Source organism: Hyperoodon ampullatus (assembly GCF_949752795.1).
Source record: "Hyperoodon ampullatus genome assembly, chromosome: 14".
Classification (NCBI taxonomy): domain Eukaryota; kingdom Metazoa; phylum Chordata; class Mammalia; order Artiodactyla; family Ziphiidae; genus Hyperoodon; species Hyperoodon ampullatus.
In genome coordinates, this window is record NC_136927.1 from 51,215,512 (window position 1) to 51,236,559 (window position 21,048).

At 47.4% G+C, this 21,048-nt stretch overlaps 1 protein-coding gene across 1 annotated transcript in view; it reads right to left on the minus strand.

The window, feature by feature from the left end:
* The window catches only part of HIP1 (huntingtin interacting protein 1), a gene marked incomplete at both ends in the record, with an annotated part of 155,101 nt that overhangs the window by 91,362 nt on the left and 42,691 nt on the right, over positions 1-21,048 (minus strand). The window contains 3 exon segments of the mRNA XM_079718551.1: positions 7,155-7,169; positions 7,171-7,203; positions 7,206-7,244. Of these exon segments, the coding sequence (XP_079574677.1) occupies positions 7,155-7,169; positions 7,171-7,203; positions 7,206-7,244 (87 nt within the window).

Here is a 21,048-nt window from a genome sequence, read left to right on the forward strand (position 1 = left end):
CCTGTATACTAAGCGTTACTATTATTATCCTTATTTTACAGATAAGGAAGGAGACCCAGAGAGGTTAAGTGCCTTTGCCAGGGCCCCATAGCTAATAGGCAGGGGAGCCAGGGTTGAACGCAGGCAGTGTATTCCAGGGCCCCCGCTCGTAGCCCCTACTCTGCTCGTAGCCCCTATTGCGGGTTCACGCTGAATTGCACTGGGCAGCATCCTGGGCACCTGGCTCTGCCCTACCTGTGGGAAACCTGCCCTCACTGGGGTTGGCAGGAAGTGTGAACTATGTTATTGTTAGTATGTATTTTAATTTACGGGGTTGTTTTTCTTCATTTAAAAACTTTGTTTATTAATTATATATTAATTACACTGAATTTGGCTGCCTTCCCCTCCTTCCCCTAAGTGATTTGCATAAATCCCCAGTGCCAGGTACCGCAGGGCCTGCTAGCTGCCCCTTGGACTTCAACCCTTATTCCCTCTTCGCTGTGTGTGCTGCTGTATAATAGGCTTATCTGCTATGGATATGCAAGGATGGGCCCTAAGAAATGACTCCTTAAGTAGTTGAAACATTTCCCCTGAACACACCAAACAGGCCTGTATCTTCGAGATACCTGGCATTGTCCCAAATTCTGAAACTGAAGTTAAAATAAATATTGACTATAACATGCCAGGGAGAGAGAAAATGATTGCAGCTTAGGCAGGAAACTGTAATCAATGAATGAGATATCTGGGCATGACCAAGAAAATCCCTTAACCATAAGGGAATGAGGGGAAGTAAAAGAAAAGCAGAGAATGCAGAAGGGAGACCCCAGAGTTAAGAAAGTACTAGAAAAGAGAGTGAACTACTAGGTAGTGACTAAAATTCCCACCTCCTTGGTGGTTACAAATGTTACCCCAGCATCTGGAGGTTACAAAGGGAATCAGCCTCCATCCCCACATTATCTTGCCAAAACCTCTCAGCTGGAAGCAGTGGGAAGTCTTTCCCATGACCTCTTGGAGCATACCTCTAATTTATATGGAATCCTAGTTATTTGCTTTCAATATGCAAATTTCATTCTATAGGAACCTCTCAGCAATAGCCAGGTGCTGGTGACAATGGTGACAATAAAATGTGAAGCTGATAACTCTCTTGGGGAAGCCCTTGGCTGGCAGGGGCAGCTGGTGGCAAAAAGGTTACCCACCTGGACGTTTCTGCCGAGCCCTGGATCTCAGTGGGCATCCGTGTGAAATGACTCAGCTCAATGAGTTGCCACAGCTGCCCCCAGAAGCTTCATCCTTTGTGGTCCTGAAGGGCCAGGTTGTCAGAAGCTTAACTCATCTGATTGGAGTCCCAAGCTCACGCCACAGCCAGGTACCGGGTCTGCAGGAACCCCTGGCTTTCTTGTGGACAGGCCACCAGCCCTCCTCACCCGGGCCAGCCTCAGGTGTGTTGATGTTCACAAGAGGCCCAAACAGGAGCATGGGTGGTAATCTCCATAAATCTCCATTTTGGGCACTGAGCAGGCAGTGCCACCAAATTGGCACAAGGGCTCTGGCCTGGCCTCTGAGCAGCCGCTCAATAAAGGTTTAGCTACTGAAGGGCAGTGTTGAGCCTGCATTAAAAGTAATAAACATCTGTGAGTGGCCTGCCCATCACAGGGTACATGGGAGCAAGGAACTCACCTGCAACGTGCCAGGCACCAGACCAGATGCTCTGCCTACACTGTCCTGTCTCATCCCCCCAGCTCACAGATATGGATGCTGAGCTACGGAGAGGCCAGTGTCTTCCCAAGGTCCCATAGATGCGACTATGACAGGTCGTCTGCCTGCAAATTCCCTGCTTTCCCTCTGTATCCACAGCCCACTTTCGCAGGGTAAACTCGGGCACTGCTGGGGCTCAGATCACTGTCTGCTGACAGCTTGTCAGCCTTCCAGGAGCAAGGCCATGGAAGCCCCTCCATCAGCTGGGATGAGTCTGCCCCTGCTGGGACTGCTGGAGATGTCACAGCTACCCCTGGGGACCCTCAGCATAAATGAGTAATGAGAAGAAGCCTGAAGTGCCACTTAAGAGTTGGGAAAGGTCAAGGGCTCTGCTATCATCAGGCCCCCTCCAGCACCAAGGGAGTTGTGGGCACATACTCGGGAGCCCGGGGGTGCAGCTCCTGGAAATGCCCCCTCCTGGTCAGGGAAAGGGCCATCCTAGGAGGAAGGGCCAGTGGTCTGGGGTACCCCCTCACTCTGGCACTAAGTGTGCATGAGCCTGAGTGCCTGAGCCCCGGTTTTATCATCTGTGAACCTCCAGATCTAGAATTCTATTTCCAGTCCTGCTTACCAGTGGCTCCCTTTGGGACTTCAGTTGCTGCAGCTGCTAAAGCATCCGGGAAATGTGCTTCCCTCCAGAGAAATGATACACATAAATGGGCTGGGGCATGAGTGGGCAGACAGCAGTTTCAAATCGAGAAAACCAGAAGCTCTCAGGCAATTTATGAGGACTGTGCAGGGCTGCTACCAGGTCCCTGCCAATCCTGGAGCAGCTCGTGCATCTACATGGACAGGGACTGCCCTACACCCCATTTCAACTGCCAGCGCACTTGAACTTTCCTCCTGTGGGGTCCGGGAAAGGAGCGTGTGGATGGAACTGTGGCGGGAGATGGGCAGCTGGGGAAAATCGGAGCACATGCAGGAAGACTGGGCAGCAGGGCTGAGCAGGAGGGTAGCGTGACCAAGCGTGGCGAGTGAAACAGGCCACGTGCATCTGTGTGGAAGCGGAGCTGTCTCACCGAGCAGGTCCACGGGGAGGGAGAGGGAGTCCCAGCTAGGACACTCAGGCTCATGTGTAGGCAGCAGAAAGACAGACAGGCTGCTGTGTACGAAGAGCCAGACACAGACTCAAGAGGTAAAGCAGGGCTAGTGACCCTTGGCTTTCGGAGCTGGGCTGAGGCTGGCTGGAGCCCCTGGTGAGGGTGGAGGGGAGTTAGGCCATAGAGGGTGGGCTGAGTGATGGCTCCTGCTGCCCCTCCAGCCTGTAGATCCTCTCTTGCCCCGCTGTGTTTGAGGCCAGCCGCTGGGAGTGCTGCCTGGGAGGCTCCAGGGAGGAGACAGGCTGGAAGCTGCAGGTGGTCAAGGGCAGCAGTGGGGAGCCAGGAAGACAGGGCTTCAAGAAGGGGACAATTGGGAAAGGGGGAAGCTGCAGGATGAAGGCGGGGCAGAGGAAGATCTGACCCTGGGGGCTGGGGGCAAGTGGTCCTGTAAAGAGGAATCAGGAGGAATTAGGACAAGGGCCCTGCTTTCCGGGGCACTGCGGAGAGGAACGTGGTCTTCACTGCATTAAGTCCGCCCTGCTGGCTGGCCACGTTCCCAGGGAGGGCCTCTGGCCACGCTGCAGTTTGCGTAGGTGGGGCTCAGAGACGCAGATCCAGGAGTCTCCTGGGAGTCAAGGGAGCCAGGAGGGCCATCTGGGAGGCTCGCTTGGTCCTCAGGACAAGAGAACCCAACTCAGGCCAGGCCCAGGTGAAGGCAGTAAAGCTCTCAGAGGATGGGTCATTTGCTGGCTGTGGGTGAAGGGGAACCTTTGTTTCTAAGCCCCTTGGGGGACTTCCCTGGTGGTCCAGTGGTTAAGACTCTGCACTTCTGGGCTTCCCTGGTGGCGCAGTGGTTGAGAGTCCGCCTGCCGATGCAGGGGACACGGGTTCGTGCCCCAATCTGGGAGGATCCCACAGGCCACGGAGCGGCTGGGCCCGTGAGCCATGGCCGCTGAGCCTGTGCGTCCGGAGCCTGTGCTCCGCAACGGGAGAGGCCACAGCAGTGAGAGGCCCGCGTACCGCAAAAAAAAAAAAAAAAAAAAAAAGACTGCACTTCCACTGCAGGGGGCGTGGGTTTGATCCCTGGGGAACTAAGATCCCTCATGCCAAGTGCACCGTGGCCAAAAAATTTAAAAAAAAAAAGAGCCCTTTGGGACCTTAAGTACAACTTTCAAACTGATCTTTTCCCTTCAGTATTTATAGGGGACTCTTTTTTTTTTTTTTTTTTGCGGTACGCGGGCCTCTCACTGTTGTGGCCCCTCCCATTGCGGAGCACAGGCTCTGGACGCGCAGGCTCAGCGGCCATGGCTCATGGGCCCAGCCGCTCCGCGGCGTGTGGGATCCTCCCAGACTGGGGCACGGACCCGCGTCCCTTGCATCGGCAGGCGGACTCTCAACCACCACGCCACCAGGGAAGCCCTAGGGGACTCTTTTTAATGAAGTCATAGAAAAGGACTTTTCGAATGCTTCTAGTCCCTAGAGTGTGGCCTCAATTGTCATCATCATCGTCATCATCATCATCATCAATGGCACAGCAGCCCTCAACATTATTTACCAAGCCCGTTATGTAAGACATGATGCTTGGTGTGGCAGTGCCCACCTCTGAATTTGAGAAATCAGAAGCTGAGAAGCAAGGCGGAGGGTGGAGGAAAACAGAGGTTATTGCCAGCGGTGGCTCACCACCCCTGCTGCATGCTGCCATCACCTGGGAAGGTGGGGCCCCACCCCAGGGATGCTGATATAACTGGCCTGGGGACAGAGCCTGGGCACTGGCATTTTCAAGCTCCCCCAGGATGTGCTGATGTGCACCCGAGACTGGGAACAACTGAACCACCGACCAACCACACAGCTGGGGCGCAGGAAGCCCCGCCCCAGTCCTGGCTGAAGCCTAGGGGGGCAGAAGACTAGGAGGTGTGGCGCTTCCCTTAGCACTTCTACACTGGGAATTTCTGAGCTTCCACCTGGAATTTTCCATCCCTTGGCCAAAGGTTCAGCATAAGCGGGGACCTCTGAACCCTTTGCCCCTGGTAGGTTTCTTTTCCCGCTTTACATTGCCATTCCATCCCCCCTCCCCCCGCCATATTAAACACCAGTGTCCCCTTCTACATATTTGACATCACAGGGGAAAGAGACCTCAAGCACGGCTGAGCTGTACAAAAATGCCTGGCATAGCCCCAGAACCAATCCATTCTGCAAGACAGACTCTGCCAAGGAAGAAACGTAGCCCACTCTCAGGATGCCGCTTTTAGCTGGCGGGTTCTGGGCAGCAAAGATCTGCTGGATTTCTAAATCCTCTCCAGGCAGCCTGTGGGTGGCTGGTGGGGGTAAGGGGCCTGTTAGAAGCACAGAGACAGATGCGAGCCATTCAGCCAAGTCCCTGAGTCAGTAGACGGCCTGGAAACCTCGATGCGGGGGCCCAGGCTGCCAGAGAGCACTCCGCTCCTGCCCTCCAGGCTCCTCCCTGGAGGCAGGAATTTGGGGCTCCCTCAAATGGCCCAGCCCAGAAGCTGCCAGCCTCTCACTTGGAGGGCTTTTTCCACTGCTCCTCCATGGGGAGGACAAGTTCAGGAATCTGCCTCGCCCAGTTATTTGATGAACAAGGACCTGTCCCAGAAGCATGGACCAGGGCAGGAAGGCAGCAACTTGGAGACGTCTGTAGTGACCAACGGCCGCCAGGCTAATTCCGTGTTATTACAGCCTTACAGGAAGCCAGCCTGGCCCAGCTGTCAGCCAGCAGCAGTTTATGGGCCTTGGGGGCAGAGGGAGGGAGGGAGAGGAGAGAAAGGAAAACACAGACCTCTCCCCACCCCAATCCACCCCACCCAAAAAATTGATCTGGAGTTATTTTTAGGTGCTTATTCATCCCACACATTCCTTTTTAAGAGCCAGGACATGGGCTCTGTATAAAAGCCATTTAGCAGAAGGCAGTTGCTCACACAGGCAGATGGGGCAGGGGACACCTGTGAGCACAGAGCCTGCGGGAGAAGGAGGGAGAGAGTGAGAGGGTCTTCGAGGACCCCCTCACAGTAAAAACATCCCAGGATTCTGAAGGCAGAGTCAGAAGTCTGGATGAATAAAGGTTTTTAAATCCAAATTCCCAGGTTCAAGTCCAACCTCCAGCTTTCTCTTGCCATATGGCCTTGGGCAGCTTACTGGGAAAGTCAGATAAGACCCTGGGCTGCAACCCTGGCCACATGTGGCCTTGGGCAAGTCACTCAACCTCTCTGTGCCTCAATTTCCCCATTGATGAGAGGAGTCTAGTTAATGTAGGTAAAACACAGAGAATTGCCTGGTATATCCAATGTTATGTAAGAGTTAGCTGTCGTTTCTATTATAGCACCACACATATGTTAATTATCGCTGTCAGTAATAATAATCATTAAAATAGTACATTGGAGTAGGATGGAGTATGAAGCCACAGAAGGTCTGAGGTGGAAAAGAGGTAAAGTTGCAGCAAGTTGTAGTCACGACCCAACACCTGCCAAGGATGGGAAGAGGCTTTGCTCTGTTTAGGTGTGAATGCTGAGACTTAGTTTCTCTTCTTGTATGTAGGGTAATACCCACTCTTGGGGGGCAAATGGTTGCACATTGCACGGCCACAGCGGGGTGCTTGGTAATACTAGTTGACTCTGAAATCACCTAGCCTGCTGTGATGGCTAATTTTGTGTCAACTTGACTGGGTCACAGGGTGCCCAGATATTTGGCTAAACGTTATTTCTGGGTGTGTCTGTGAAGGTGTTTCAGGAAGAGGTTGAATCAAGAAACTGAGTACAGAAGATGGCCCTTCCCAAAGTGCGTGGGCATCATCCAAGGTTGAAGGCTTGAATAGAACAAAAAGGCAGAAGAAGGGAGATTTCAGTTCTTTTTCTGCCTGATCACATGAGCTGGGATATCAGTTAGGCCTGGAACTTACACCACTGGCTCCCCTGGTTCTCAGGCCTTTGGACTTAGACTGAATTACACCACTGGCTTTCCTGGGGTGTCTAGCTTGCAGATGGTAGCGTAAGCCAATTTCCTATAATCAATCAATCAATCAATCAGTGTGTGTGTGTGTGTGTGTGTGTGTGTTGTTTCTCTGGCTGCCCAGCCAATCAGACCCACATCTGGCCTCTCTCTGCCAGCCATCACCCTTATTTGCACGGGCCACCCTCCACCTGCCCCCTCCCCGACACCCACCTGCCTCACTTGTTGCTCCTTCTGCCCTCGACACCCCTTACATATTAACCCAACTTTTACTAACCTCTCCCTTCTAGTTCCATTCAGTAAACCTTTACTGAGTGTCTACTATATGCAAGGCACTGGGCTAAGTGCCATGACTACTGAGACAAATAAAGCCAGGGTCTCAGCCCGCAGATCATTTCAAGCCCATGTGAGGGTTACCTGCACAAGAAGACAGTGCAGGTGGCCAGGGAGCACCAAGCAGAGGCTGGAGGCAGGTGGGGGAAGGGGCAGAAGGCCAGGGACATCTTCCTACAGGAAGTGACAGATAAAGGTGTTCCAAGCAGCAGTGCTCACAAGCAGGGAGGGGAGATGCGGCAGGGGGCCTGCAGGGGAGGCACAGGGAGAGGAAGCGAATTCCCACAGCTCTCACTGCCTGTGGCCCTCACGTTGGCCCCTGGTCAATGTGGTCCGAATCCCACTCTTTCCACACCTGTTCACCTCCGTTGGGGCTGCTCCTTCCTCCCTGAAATTCTCCCAGGCTGAGCACCTCAGCAGAGACTCAAGGGCCAGGGTCCACTTCTGTCATGGTCTTTTGGTCTTAGGTGGCAAGATGCTGGGGACAGTGGTCTCCTCTCCTCCAGATTCCCCATCTGCCACCTCAGGGATCATTCAGAAACAGGCAGATCATGCCCTTAAAAACCCCAAGAGCTCCCTACCCATGGCTTTCGAGGGAGAATCCCAAGGGCCTTCCTCTGACTCGCTGCCCCTCCAGCCTCATCCCACATCACTCCTTCCACAGGGCCTCTGCATGAGCCGGCCCCTCTCCCTACAAGGCCACCTGTGTTCCTGTCTCTGTTTCACCTCTTCTGTGACGTCTTCCCAGACAGGGTTAGTCTCCCCACAGCACTTTGTGTACATCTCTAGCTCTGGTGGGATTACATGTGCTGGCTGATCGTATGGGGTCAGGAACCTCGTCTCATCCCAAGCCCAGCCCAGCCCAGGGCAAGTAGCTCTTCCAAACTTCAGGTGAGACCTTGAGGAATATGTGCAGGAAAGATTCTGCCATTACTAAATATACTGACATCACTGGGGGTGACAGTCCCTTTAATAAATGATGATTGTATGAAGGCAAAGCTAGGTTCATGTTCCAGAGAAAAGACTGGTAAGTAACAAATATATGTCAATTGCATTCACTAGAATACATGCTTTGAGTAATAAAGGTGTGGGAAAGAAACAAACTGTGACCTCATTAGGCTGAGGAATTCCTGCTCCTCCTCCGGGCTGGGGTCACCTCTGCTCTGAGAATCTCACAGGAAATGAAACACTTGATAAGGCTGTTGCCCACAACTGTCAGGTTGCCCCCCCCCCACACACACACTAGCAGTGTAATCTAGGGCACTTACTCTCTGTCTATAAAATGGGTATAAAAACCATTGCTCTTGTGGGCTTCCCTGGTGGCGCAGTGGTTGGGAGTCCGCCTGCTGATGCAGGGGATGAGGGTTTGTGCCCTGGTCCGGGAAGATCCCACATGCCGCGGAGCAGCTGGGCCCGTGAGCCATGGCCGCTGAGCCTGCGCATCCGGAGCCTGTGCTCTGCAACGGGAGAGGCCACAACAGTGAGAGGCCCGTGTACCGCAAAAACAAAAAAAACCAAAACCATTGCTCTTAAAAGAGGTTGTTATAAGGATCAAGTGAAAAAACATGTGAAAGAACTTTGGAAACTACGTATTAGTGCCCATAAAATTTTCCGAGCTCCAAAAAAATCCCTTTATTGCTAAGTTTATTAATAAATCATAAAACCTGTCCTTGTGGGTGTAACAGGTTTTGTTACCTAGAGTCTCCTGCCAATTCTTACCCTATCAACCTTGCTGCTCCTCCCTTTGCCTGGCTTCTGGGATCTGGCTCAACTAGGGTCCAGGTAAGAGCAAGGATTCTGGCTCTGTTGTGCATAACTGCGTGACCCAGACTGAGGCCATTACTTTCCCTGAGCCTGTTTTCCGGAGGTGATCAAGGGCTGTGGAGAGGCTTCAATGAGATGATTGATATGCAGTGCATGGGATGTGTGCTCAGTGGCCATGAGCTCTTGGGTCACCTCCAAGGGCTCCTGAGGGGCAGGGCTCAGTGACCAAACCAGATAAGCCAACCTCTGTCTCCCATGGGGCCAAGCAGGGCCAAAGTGTCACCAGCAACATTCCTAGGCAAACCTAGTGTTGCAGAGAGCCTGGTGACAGTCGCCCTGATTCCCACCCCTAAACTCCTGCAAGAAGAGGCTTGGAGGCTCTCACATTTTTCCTGTGGGTGGCAGTCAGGGGAGTATCTGGAATCTTTTCTCTCCCTTTGCTTCACATAGAACCCCCCAAAAGCTCCCCTCCCTCACGGCATTTCAAGCTGCTTGATTTGCCAAGTACCTGGCCTATTCTTTGTTTTACATTTTCAAATCCATTTTTCTCCTTAAAGCTGGAGACACCTCCTTAAAATATAAGCTCTCCACTGGCATTTCTTGCTGTGTTTTTAAAAAGTCTAGAGTTGGTACCAAAAGCATTGGGAAGGCAGTTAGGACTCTTGGGGCTTGTTCTTGGATCTTGTTCTTGAGCAGATTGATGAGGCCAGGGCCTTGTTGTCTCTCTTGCTCATGGCTGAAGCCCAGCCTCCAGAACACTGCCTGGCACAGAGCAGGCACTCAGTAGACAGTGGTTGGATGAAGGAATGAACGCATGCAAGAAATCAGTTCACCGATGTGCCAGGCTCTATTCTGAGTGCGGGGTACACATGGGACTCTGCGATCTCTCCAGCCAGTGAGTGCCTTTGACTTCAGCAAAGGGCTTTCATACCCAGATCTCATGTCTCAACATCCTGTCCAGCAGGAGTGCAGTTGCCTTTCACAGCTGAGCTAAACAAGACACACAGAAACTAAGGGCTCATGTAAGAAACAGAACTCAGGTCTCTTGTTGGATGCATGCAGCAATAGTATGGCTGCAGGCTCTTTCCATTGCTTCTTGCTGTCTCGTTATACAGTCAGGGAAAATCTTGCTCTTCCAGTGGTCTGGAGTTCATCTGTCCATCCACCCACCCACCCAGGCTGGCCTTTACTTGGTACCACCATGTGCCAAGTTCTGTGCTTGGCTCCAGGGGTGGGGGGAAATGTGGGCAGGTGAATGTAAAAATGGAGTAAGAACAGGACTCAGGGACTGATCTTTCTACTAACAGTGAAGGAAATGACATCTCCTCTGTGGCCACCAAGGAAAAGAGTTAAATACAGAATTACCATAGGACCCAGCAGTTCTACTCCTGGGTATATACCCAAGAGCATTAAAAACAGGGACTCAGGTAAGTGTACGCCAGTGTTCAGAGCAGCATTATTCACAATAGCCGAAAGGTAGAACAACCCAAGTTGCCCGCCAACAGATGAACGAATGTATAAAATGGAGTATATCCATACAATGGAATATTCTTCAGCTATAAAAAGAAATGAAGTTCTGATATATGATACAATGCGGATGAATCTTGCAAACTTATTCTAAGTGAAACAAGCCAGACACAGAAGGACAATTATTGTATGATTTCACTTATGTGAAATCTAGAATTTGGAAATTCACAGACACAGAAAGTAGGGTAGATGTTACAGGGCACAGGGTTGGAGGCGAAAAGGGAGCTATTGTGTAATGGGTAGAGAGTTTCTATTTGGACTGATGAAAAATTCTGGAAATAGTGATGATTGTTGTACAACATTATGAATGTGATTAATGCCACCTGTATATTGTATACTTAAAACTGGTTACTTAAAACTGTTACTTAATACTTAAAACTGGTTAAAATGAAAAATTTTATGATTATATATATATATATATAAAACCACAATTTTTTTTTTAAGGACAAACACACTCAAAACATGATTGCAGTAGTACAGGAGCAAACATTGGGTTAGTGAAATAGAACAGCAAGTCTAAAAACAAAGCGGACTATTCAGGTGGTACCAATACAATGGAAAAAGTCCCCCTCCCTGGGGCGGGGTGTGTGGAGCCAAATGTAAAAAGCAAAACTACAAACTTTGAATAAAATTAAAGAAAAATCTGTTTATACCTTTAGCAATGAGAAGACCTTCTTATGCAAGACATGAAATGATGACACCAAAAAAGAAAACATTTTTCCTGTGGTAGTACATACAGTCTTTGATCTGGACAATCTGCCAGGATCTAATAAAATTTCAAATACATATAAATATATATATCATCTAACCCCTGGGCATCTGTCCTAGAAAAATGCTCCCATGAGCCATGTTCAAGGGCATTCCCTGAAACATTGTTCCTAGGGAAAAAGCAAAAACAACTTAAATGTTTCCACAAGAGCAGAAAGTTCAAACAAACTAGGGCACGTTAATTCTAAGGAATACTATGCAGTAACCAAAAATAATTAGGTTGATCTAAAAATGCTAACAGAAAAAAAATCTCAAAAAAAAAAAAGAAAGAAAGAGAAAGATACCCTGGATCACTCCAAATGGATCTGCTTGCTGGCTTACCAGCTTCTTCCTCATTTTCAAAGAATTTTGCAGGTGGAATACCCATCTGCCCAGCTCCACGATGACACTGTGTGATGCTATTTGAAGAGCTGTCAGACTTGTGATAAGACCTTGGAACGTCCTACCCTAGCAGCTGAACTCTGAGGGAGGGAAAGTAAGGAAGGGGGCACCTGGATTGGGTAGTGGTATTCACGCATGTAGTGGGGGCCAAGGGAGGGAGGAAAGCAGAGAAAAAACTATAAAAACAGCTGGAAAGCAAACTAAGGCAAGCCGGTGTGAAGGCCAAAAGGGCGATACCAAGTGCAGAAATATTCTAACCACTGGCCCGTCATTTATGGGTGGAGACACATCCTGTGATATCAGCATGTCCTCAGATGATGCTTTAGGTCATTCTGTCTCCTCCTACTTCTGACCACTTCCAGGGCTGAAACTGTAGATCATTCATGGAGGATCCTGGGTTACGGCAAACGAGGGCAGTCTCGCAGATGGCTTTCCCCCAAAGCCTGCAAAAATGCTTGGCTTTGGTCTCACTGGGTGTCCTAGCGTCCCCCACGCTGGTGCCCAGCCCACTCCATTTTTCCCAGCTCCTTTCATCTCAGGAAGGGGAGGGGACTCACATTTCTTGAGCATCCAATATCACATTTCATCCTCACGATTACCGTAATTAGAAAGGTAAGCAATGTGCCTGAGGTCACGCAATGAACAAGGATCAAGGCCAGGATCAGCATCAGAGTCTGGGTCTGTTTACATCTAAGACTCATGCTCTTCCCATCAGCTGATGCTCCTGAGGAACACTGAGTACCCCCTACATGCAAGCATCTCTGTTAAATGTTCCAGAGTTAAAATAAGTCAAGTCCTGATCTCCAGACAACCTAAGTGAACTGATGGACAGTATGAGCTACAGTACGTGGTAAAATGACTACAGTGCCATATTTGACTGGTAAGAGAAGTATGACCAGAATGATACAAAGGTCACGAGCGGGGGGTAAGACACAACAGGTAGAGAAAGACCATGAGGCAAAGAAAGTTTGGGGCACGTCCAGAAAATAGCGAAACCAACATGTGGCTTGCTGGTCTCCTTCCAATCCTTTTTGCTGTACCCTAAGGAATCCCTCATGCCATTCTGCCCAAACCATCCCCCCCAATAAAAAGCCAACAAAAACCCAGCAGTACCACCAAACCAATCCAAAGAACTCCCCCTATCCTCAAAGTCTTCTCAGCACCTCTCTTCATCTCCTTGTTTATTATTATAGATAATGGAGAAAGTGTCAAGAAGAGAAAAGACCGAGGACAGGGCATTGGGGAAAGTCTCCATCTAGGATGGGAGGAGCGGCCACTGCAGGAGCCCAAGAAAGTGCAGACAACACAGTAGGAGAAGATGAGGACCAGGGGCTGCCCTAGAAGGAGGAGTTGGCCAAATCCTTCAGGGAGATCCCCGAGGATGGGAACCAGGGGGAGAGGGGAAGGCAAGGCACTAAATTAAAGATGCTGGGAATTCCGTGGTGGTCCAGTGGTTAGGCTTTCACTGCTGAGGACTGGGGTTCAATCCCTGGTCGGGGAACTAAGATCCTGCAAGCCGTGTGGCATGGCCAAAAAAAAGAGAGACGCTGGATAGGTCTCTGATGCCATCTGGGGAGCAGCCGCAGCAGAGGAATTCAGGCCTAAGTCAGACTGTGAGATGTTGAACATCTGGGGAGAGGGGAAAGGGGGAGGCAGGGAAGTGGCCTTCTTTTTGGAAAAGGCTAGTGGTGAAGGGCAGAGGATCCCAGGAAGTTCCTAAGGGGATGGAAAATACTTGAGAAGGCAGTCGGGTGTGTAAGGAAGGGGAAGATCTGTACCTGCTCGTGGGCAAAGCGGAAGGAATGGGCAAGAAGTGCAACAGAAGAGAGATGGACGACTGAGCAAGGAGGAGGCGGGCTCAAGGGAACCAGGGAGTCGGTGAACCATGGTCAGGGAGAGGTGGGGAGGGCGGGGTGTATCTGACGACGTCATGGTGGAAAAAATCAGAAATGGGCAAGCAGTTTGCATTGGAGGGTCTCCATCTTTCCCATAAGGCTAAGTTAGCTCCTGGAAGGAAGGAAGAACCAAGAGAACGTGGTGTCCTGGAATCAAAGGTGGGAAAAGGGTTTTCGGATAGTAAGCAAGGGGATGGTGAGGAGGGGAGGCGGTGAGGATCTCTTCTTTTGAGAGTGTGAATGGAAAGGATGGGGAGGGAGGCATCCTGAGGAAGTGGGTTTTAAAGGTTGGGGGACACATGGGCATGTTTACAGGCTGAAAGGAAGGATGGGAGGGAAACTTACTGAAGAACGAGAGAGAATGGGGACAATGACAGAGCAACGTCTCCGGGACACCAGCTGGGCAGGCCAGCATCCCAGCAGCGTCCTGCAGCCTCACCACACTGGCGACCCACCTCGAGGCTGCTTCCCCAGTGAAAATCCCCACCTCTTATCACATGAACTGCTGTAAAGCCATGGTGGTCCACCGAAAATACACACGCCTGTTACTTTTGGATGTAACTACAGGAATTTACACTTAACCTAATGACATTTCATAAATTGTCTTTATGACCATCTGTTCCAGTACAATGATCAAGAAAACATTAAACTCGGTCTATGGTTTGCCAAGTCCCTTTTCAGTTCAGCTGTAGCACTGGGTACGTGCCAGGCCATGTGAAAAACAAGACACTATCCTTGCTCTCAAGATGCACATAGTGTAGTGTGGGGACAAAGACAGACCATTTTAATACAGTTTCAATATAGTGACAGATGCTATGAAGAAAAGAAGTGGGACGGTTCCCATTGCCCTAGAATTGGCTGCTGGGACCCAAAGCTGAGGTTCAAGCGGTGATATGAGCTCTACATGCTAGAGTCACCTCCCAACCAGCCTCCTAAGAGGCATCCAGACCAGCAGGCTGCTCAACAAACCACTTAGGAATGTGCAGGATGCTAGGATTACCTGGAGGAGGGGGTGTCACGTCCCCAGCCTGGGGCTCAGGGCCGAGGATGGCTGAGCCGCCGGGTGAAGTAGGGCAGTAAGCGTGTTCTTGGAAGGAGTGGGGTAGGTGTGTGGCACGTTGCTGTCACTAAGACATAAAGTCCAAGGCAGGTGAATCTGGGGAGCTGGGCAGTTAGGGGTAGTGGAGGAGAGGGCTTTGCAATGGCAAGCTATCAAGGTCTGGGACTCGAATGGCATGGGAGGCTTTTTTCCAAATTATAGGTGCTCCCTTACCAACAAGGGGATTCCTTCCACACGGCTCTGACCCCCAAGCTACAGCAGATGAGACTGACCTATGGCAGGGGATGGGAGTAGGCCTGGGTTTTAGATGCTCCGCTGGCACCTGTGCGGAGGACAGCATCAAGGATGGCCAGGTTGATGGTGGTCCAGTGGTTAGGACTCCATGCTTTCACTGCCGAGGGCCTGGGTTCAACCCCTGGTCGGAGAACTAGGATCCCACAAGCCACGAGGCGCAGCCAAAAAAACAAGGATGGCCAGGTTGAAAGAGACCAGTGAGGAAGCTACTGCAATGGTCCAGGCGTGAAATGATGAGGCCTGCCCCCAGAGAGCGAAGGGAGAAAAGAGAGGAGAGGGCAGAGACAAGATATATCTAGAAGGTAAAACCCAGCGGGCCGGGGTAATACACAGGCTGGGAGCAGCAGGGAGGGCAGGCTGACTTGGGCAATTAACAAAGCCACAGTCCTACTAGAGCAAGATGGGATGGGATCCCAGCACAGAGGCGGCGTTAGCTTCAGACAGGAGGGGAGACGCCTGTTATAACAGGTGGGAGGTGGAATGGATGGGTTTGAGTTCAAATACATTTTGAGGTCTGGTGGTGGAAGCAGAGAAAATTTGCACCTGATGACTTTGGTTTTCTGTGTAAAGTACAAGCCGAGCAAATGAGAGAGTCACGGAGCAGTGTTAGAGCCCCATTTGAATGTGGAGGCTGTTTTGTCTTTTGACTTTGCTTATGGTATGTTTTCCTATACTGAAGCTTCTAATTTTTACATAGCCAAGTCAATCAACTTCTCCTTTATAGCTTTTAGGTTTCATGGCATGCCTTGAAAAAGCCTTCCCCCTATATGGCAATTTAAAACAAACAAAATGAAATAAACAAACAAAACAAAAGCAAGGCAGTGCCCTATGTGCTGATATAAACGACATCCAAGATGTATATTGTTAAGTGAAATAGCAAGTCCACGTTGACAAAAAGCTTGCAGATGCACAGACTGCCTCAGGGAGACAGTCCAGAGACTGTAAGGGAGCTGCCTCTGGGCAGTCAACTGGTTGGAGTGGATGTTACGGAGGTCATGGGGCGGGGGGTGCACAACAGATCGGAGGGTATGAGCAAGATGAACTGACAGCAAGGATGCTGCTGGCCAAGGGGAAGGGGAGAGGATGTGTTTCAGACACAGAGCAGTTCCTGAACCCAGGAACAGAGATCACCTGGTCTGAGAGGAGAGTGCACAGGATAGACCATATTTTGCACTAAGGTTTGTAATAGCTAATATTGTTCTAAGGTACAAAAAGGCTTAGTAGCATTGACAAGGGCGCACAGCTAACAGGCCCTTTACATTCCGGCTTAAGGGCCTAATTAACCTTCACCACAAGGCCATGCCACGTCTCACAACATCATACTATGTGAAAAAGCAAGACACAACACTGTTTATAGTATGAGTACAATTTTATTAAAAAATTATTAATATATATGTATGTGTATATATATGTGTGTATGTGTATATATGTGTGTACATATTTATAGGCAGTATATTTATTTATAGGCAGATACTGGAAAGAAATACACTAAATTGTTAACAGTAGTTATCTGCATGGGATTAAAAACAAGTTTTTCTAGATTTTCTACAGTTAGCATTAATATTATTAACAGAAAAGAAATGTTATTGGAAATAATCACTGGAGTGGGCAAGCATTAAAGACATTTTACAAAAATAGACTTTCTGGAAAAAGATACCTTGGCAACATACCCTGAGAATTTGAATAGACAAAAAAAGAAGTACTCTGCTTGATTCATGGGCTAATAGTGGAAAGAATGTGAGATTTAGGAGACCTGGATTCAGACTACTTAGAAAAGTGTTAACTCCCTAAGCCTCCATTTCCTTATGTAAAATAAGTGTGAAAATAATAAAACTTGCTTTACGTGGTTGTTGTAGAGACCAAGTGAGACACTGCAGGTGAAAAAATTATGTCAATCAATTAAACCATTAATAATCAATTAATATTATTAGTCATGCTACCTTATACTCTTTTATTAATGCATATACCCAATTCAGATGGGCATACACCCAATTCAAAATTAAACTGTGGACTGATTCACTTTGTTCTAAAGCAGAAACTAACACACCATTGTAAAGCAATTATACTCCAATAAAGATGTAACAAAAAACAAAATTAAACTGTGGGGGATTTCCCAGGTAGTCCAGTGGTTAAGACTTCGCCTTCCAATGCAGGTGGCGCAGGTTCGATCCCCGGTCAGGGAGCTAAGTCCCACATGCCTCGCAGCCAAAAAACCAAAACATAAAACAGAAGCAATATTATAACAAATTCAATAAAGACTTTTAAATGGTCCACATCCGAAACAAATCTTTTTTTTTTTTTTGGCTGCGTTGGGTCTTCGTTGCTGTGCACGGGCTTTCTCTAGTTGCGGTGAGCAGGGGCTACTCTTCGTTGTGGTGCGTGGCCTTCTCATTGCAATGACTTCCCTTTTGTGGAGCATGGGCTCTAGGTCTGCGGGCTTCAGTAGTTGTGGCACGCGGGCTCAGTAGTTGTGGCATGTGGGTTCCAGAGTGCAGGCTCAGTAGTTGTGGCACATGGGCTTAGTTGCTCTGCAGCATGTGGGATCTTCCCAGACCAGGGCTTGAACCCATGTCCCCTGCACTGGCAGGCGGATTCTTAACCACTGCACCACCAGAGAAGTCCCCCCAAAAAAATCTTAAAAAAAAAAAAAAATTAGGGCTTCCCCGGTGGCACAGTGGTTAAGAATCTGCCTGCCAATGCAGGGGAGCCCTGGTCCGGAAAGATCCCACATGCCACGGAGCAACTAAGCCCGTGCACCACAACTACTGAGCCCACGTGCCCCAACTACTGAAGCCCGCATGCCTAGAGCCCGTTCTCCGCAATTAGAGAAGCCACCACAATGAGAAGCCCGCGCACCACAACAAACAGTAGCCCTGCTCGCCGCAACTAGAGAAAGCCCACACGCAGCAATGAAGACCCAACACAGACAAAAAAAAAAAAAAAAAAAAAAAAAACTGTGATTGTAAAAATACAAGGCCTATTCTTGACTAATCAGTCACTTTGATTTCATAAAACAGAATTAAAATCAGGCTATGGCTTGTATTATTGAGCCATAATTATAGAATACCACAAGTTTCCTCTTATTCTTTTTTTTAAACATTTTTTTAAAATTGAAGTATAGTTAATTTATAATGTGTTAGCTTCAGGTGTATAGCAAAGTGATTCAGATTCTTTTTCAGATTCTTTTCCATTATAGGTTATTACAAGACATTAAATATAGTTCCATGTGCTATACAGTAGGTCCTTCTTTCTCTATTTTATACATAGTACTGGGTATATGTTAATCCCAAACTCATAATTTATCTCCCCCCCACCCCCATCCCCTCTGGTAACCGTAAGTTTGTTTTCTATATCTGTGAGTCTATTTCTGTTTTATAAATAAGTTCATTTTTATCAATTTTTTAGATTCCACATATAAGTGATATCATATGATATTTGCCTTTCTCTGCCTGACTTACTTCACTTAATATGATAATCTCTAGGTATCCCCCTGTTGAAGTTTCCTCTTATTCTAGCTCAAAAATCACTGTTAGGTCCAAGAGGACTGCTTCCTTGACATGCAGCCCTGTATACCCAGTCTCAGGGCTCCTGATCTTCCTGGAAGCCAAGGCCATGTTCTCTGCTTGCCCACAGCTATTTCAAGCTTCCAGACATCATCTGCCCACAATGGCTCATAACCCTTTCTGTACCAAACCAAAAGACAGATTCAATTTTCTAGAATGCCTACCCCTGTGTCTACATTCCTTCTTCCCTCTTACTTCGGTGTTGGGAGTTGTCCCTCTTCCTGCTGAAGCCAGCCTCTCCAAAGGATTCCTGTCCTGAGCTTTCCTATCTTTTTAAAGTCATCACGTCCTTGGCCTTAGAGCGCCATCAGCTCACCACTAGACTAGACTACAACAACCTTCCAGTTCCCACTCTCAGTTGCCTATGGTCCATCCCTATATGCAGCCAGAATAATCTTTTTTAAAAAGTTGAGATATAGTTCAGATACCATAAAATTCACCATTTTATACTCCCAAAGTATGAGGATTCCAATTTCCTTGATGGGAATGCTAGGCCAAAAGGATGATGGCATTAAAAGATCTACATTTCCTTCTAAGGGTTTTATAGGCTTAGCTCTGACATTTATGTCTTTGACCCATTTGGAGTTCATTTTTGTATAAAGCATGAAGTAGGGGTCCAACTTCATCTTCTGCATATGGATATCCAGTTGTCCCAGCACCGTTTGTTGAAAGGACTATTCTTTCCCCATTGAATGGTCTTGGTACCCTTGTTGAAAATAAACTGACCATAGACATATGGGTTTCTTTCTGGACACTCAATACTATTCCACTGATCTGTATTTCTGTTCTTGTGCCAGTACCACACTATTTTGATTACTATAGCTTTGTAGTAAGTTTTGAAATTGGGGAGTATGAGCCCACCAACTTTGTTTTTCTTTTTCAAGATTGTTTTGGCTACTGGGGGTCCTTTGAGTTTCCATATGAATTTCTGTATCAGCTTGTCTATTTCTACAAAAAGGCATTGAAATTTTGATAAGGATTGCATTGAATCTGTAGATCAGTTAAGGGAGTACTGCCATGTTAACAATATTAAGTCTTCTGACCCACGATCATGGGATGTCTTTTCTTTATTTAAGTCTTCTTTAATTTCTTTCAACAATGTTTCATAGTTTTTAGTGTAGAAGCCTTGCACATCTTTGGTTAAATGTATTCCTATTTTATTCTTTTTGATGCTATTATAAAAGGAATTATACCCTTTATTTCATTTTTGGATTTTTCGTAACTAGTGTATACAAATCCAACTGAGTTTTAAAATATTGATCTTGTAACCTGTAACCTTGTTTGATTCATTTATTAATGTAATAGTTTTCTTCCTTTTTTGGTTGTTGTCATTGCTGGACTCTTTAGAGTTTTCTATACATGTAAGATTATGTCATCAACCAATAGAGATAGTTTCACTTCTTCTTTGCCAACCTGGATGCTTTTTATTTCTTTTTCTTGCCTAACTGCCTTCATTACGACCTCCAGTACAATATTGAACAGAAGTGTAGAAACAGACATCCTCGCTTTATTCCTCATCTTAGGGGGAAAACCTTCAGTCTTTCACTATTAAGTATGATGTTAGTTGTGGGGTTTTTGTAGATGCCTTTTATCAGGCTGAAGAATACCTTAATTTCTCCTTCATTTTTGAAGAACAGTTTTACCAAATATAGAATTTTTGATTGGCAGTTCTTTTTCTCCTTTCATCAAATGAATACATCATCCCACTGCCTTCTGGCCTCTGTGTTTTGTCTTGTTTTTTAATGAGAAATCAGCTGTTAATCTTATTGAGGATCCCTGTACATGATGAGTCACCTTCCTCTTGCTGCTTTCTCTCTTTGTCTTCGGCTTTTGGTAATGTGATTATGATGTATGTAGGTGGCGATCTCTTTAAATTTACCCTACTTGGAGTTCGTTGAGTGTCTTAGATGTGTAGATGAATGCTTTTTCATCAAATTTTGCATGTTTTCAGCTATTATCTTTTCAAATATTCTATCTGCCCACCCCTCCTTCTCTTTATGGGATTTCCATTATGCATATGTCAGGTCACTTGATGGTGTCCCATAGGTGTCTGTCCCACAAGTTCATTTATCTTCATTCCTTTTCTTTCTGTTCTTCAGACTGGATAATCTCAATTGACCTATCTTCAAGTTCACTGGTTCTTTCTTCTGCCTCCTCAAATCTGCTGTTGAGCCTCTCCAGTGAATATTTTTGTTTGAATAATTATACTTTTCAATTCCTTAATTTTCTCTCTGGTTCCTTTTTATAATTTCTATCTGTTGATTGTCTCTATGTGAGACTCCATTTTCGTACTTTCCTTTCATTGTTTACATAGTTTCCTTTAGTTCTTTGAACAGATTTAAAATAGCTGATTTAAAGTATTTGTCTAGTAATTCCAGCTTCTGGGCTTCCTCAGGATCAGTTTCAATTAATTGCTTTTTTTCCCTCCTGTGTATGGATCATATTTCCTTATTGTTTCTTTGCATGTTTCATAATTTTTTGTTGAAAGCTGGATATTTCAAATAATATAACGTGACAACTCTGAAATCAGATTCTGCCCCCTCCACAGGGTTTGTTGTTGCTTCTTATTGTAGTTGTTGTTTGTTTAGTGACTTTCCTTAAATAATTCTGCAAAGTCTGTATTCTGTGTCAGGTATACCTACTGAAGTCTTTGCTCAGTTAACTTGAGTGGTCAGTTAATGATGAGGCAGATATTTCCTTAACCTCCTGGAAACAATAAATTGTCC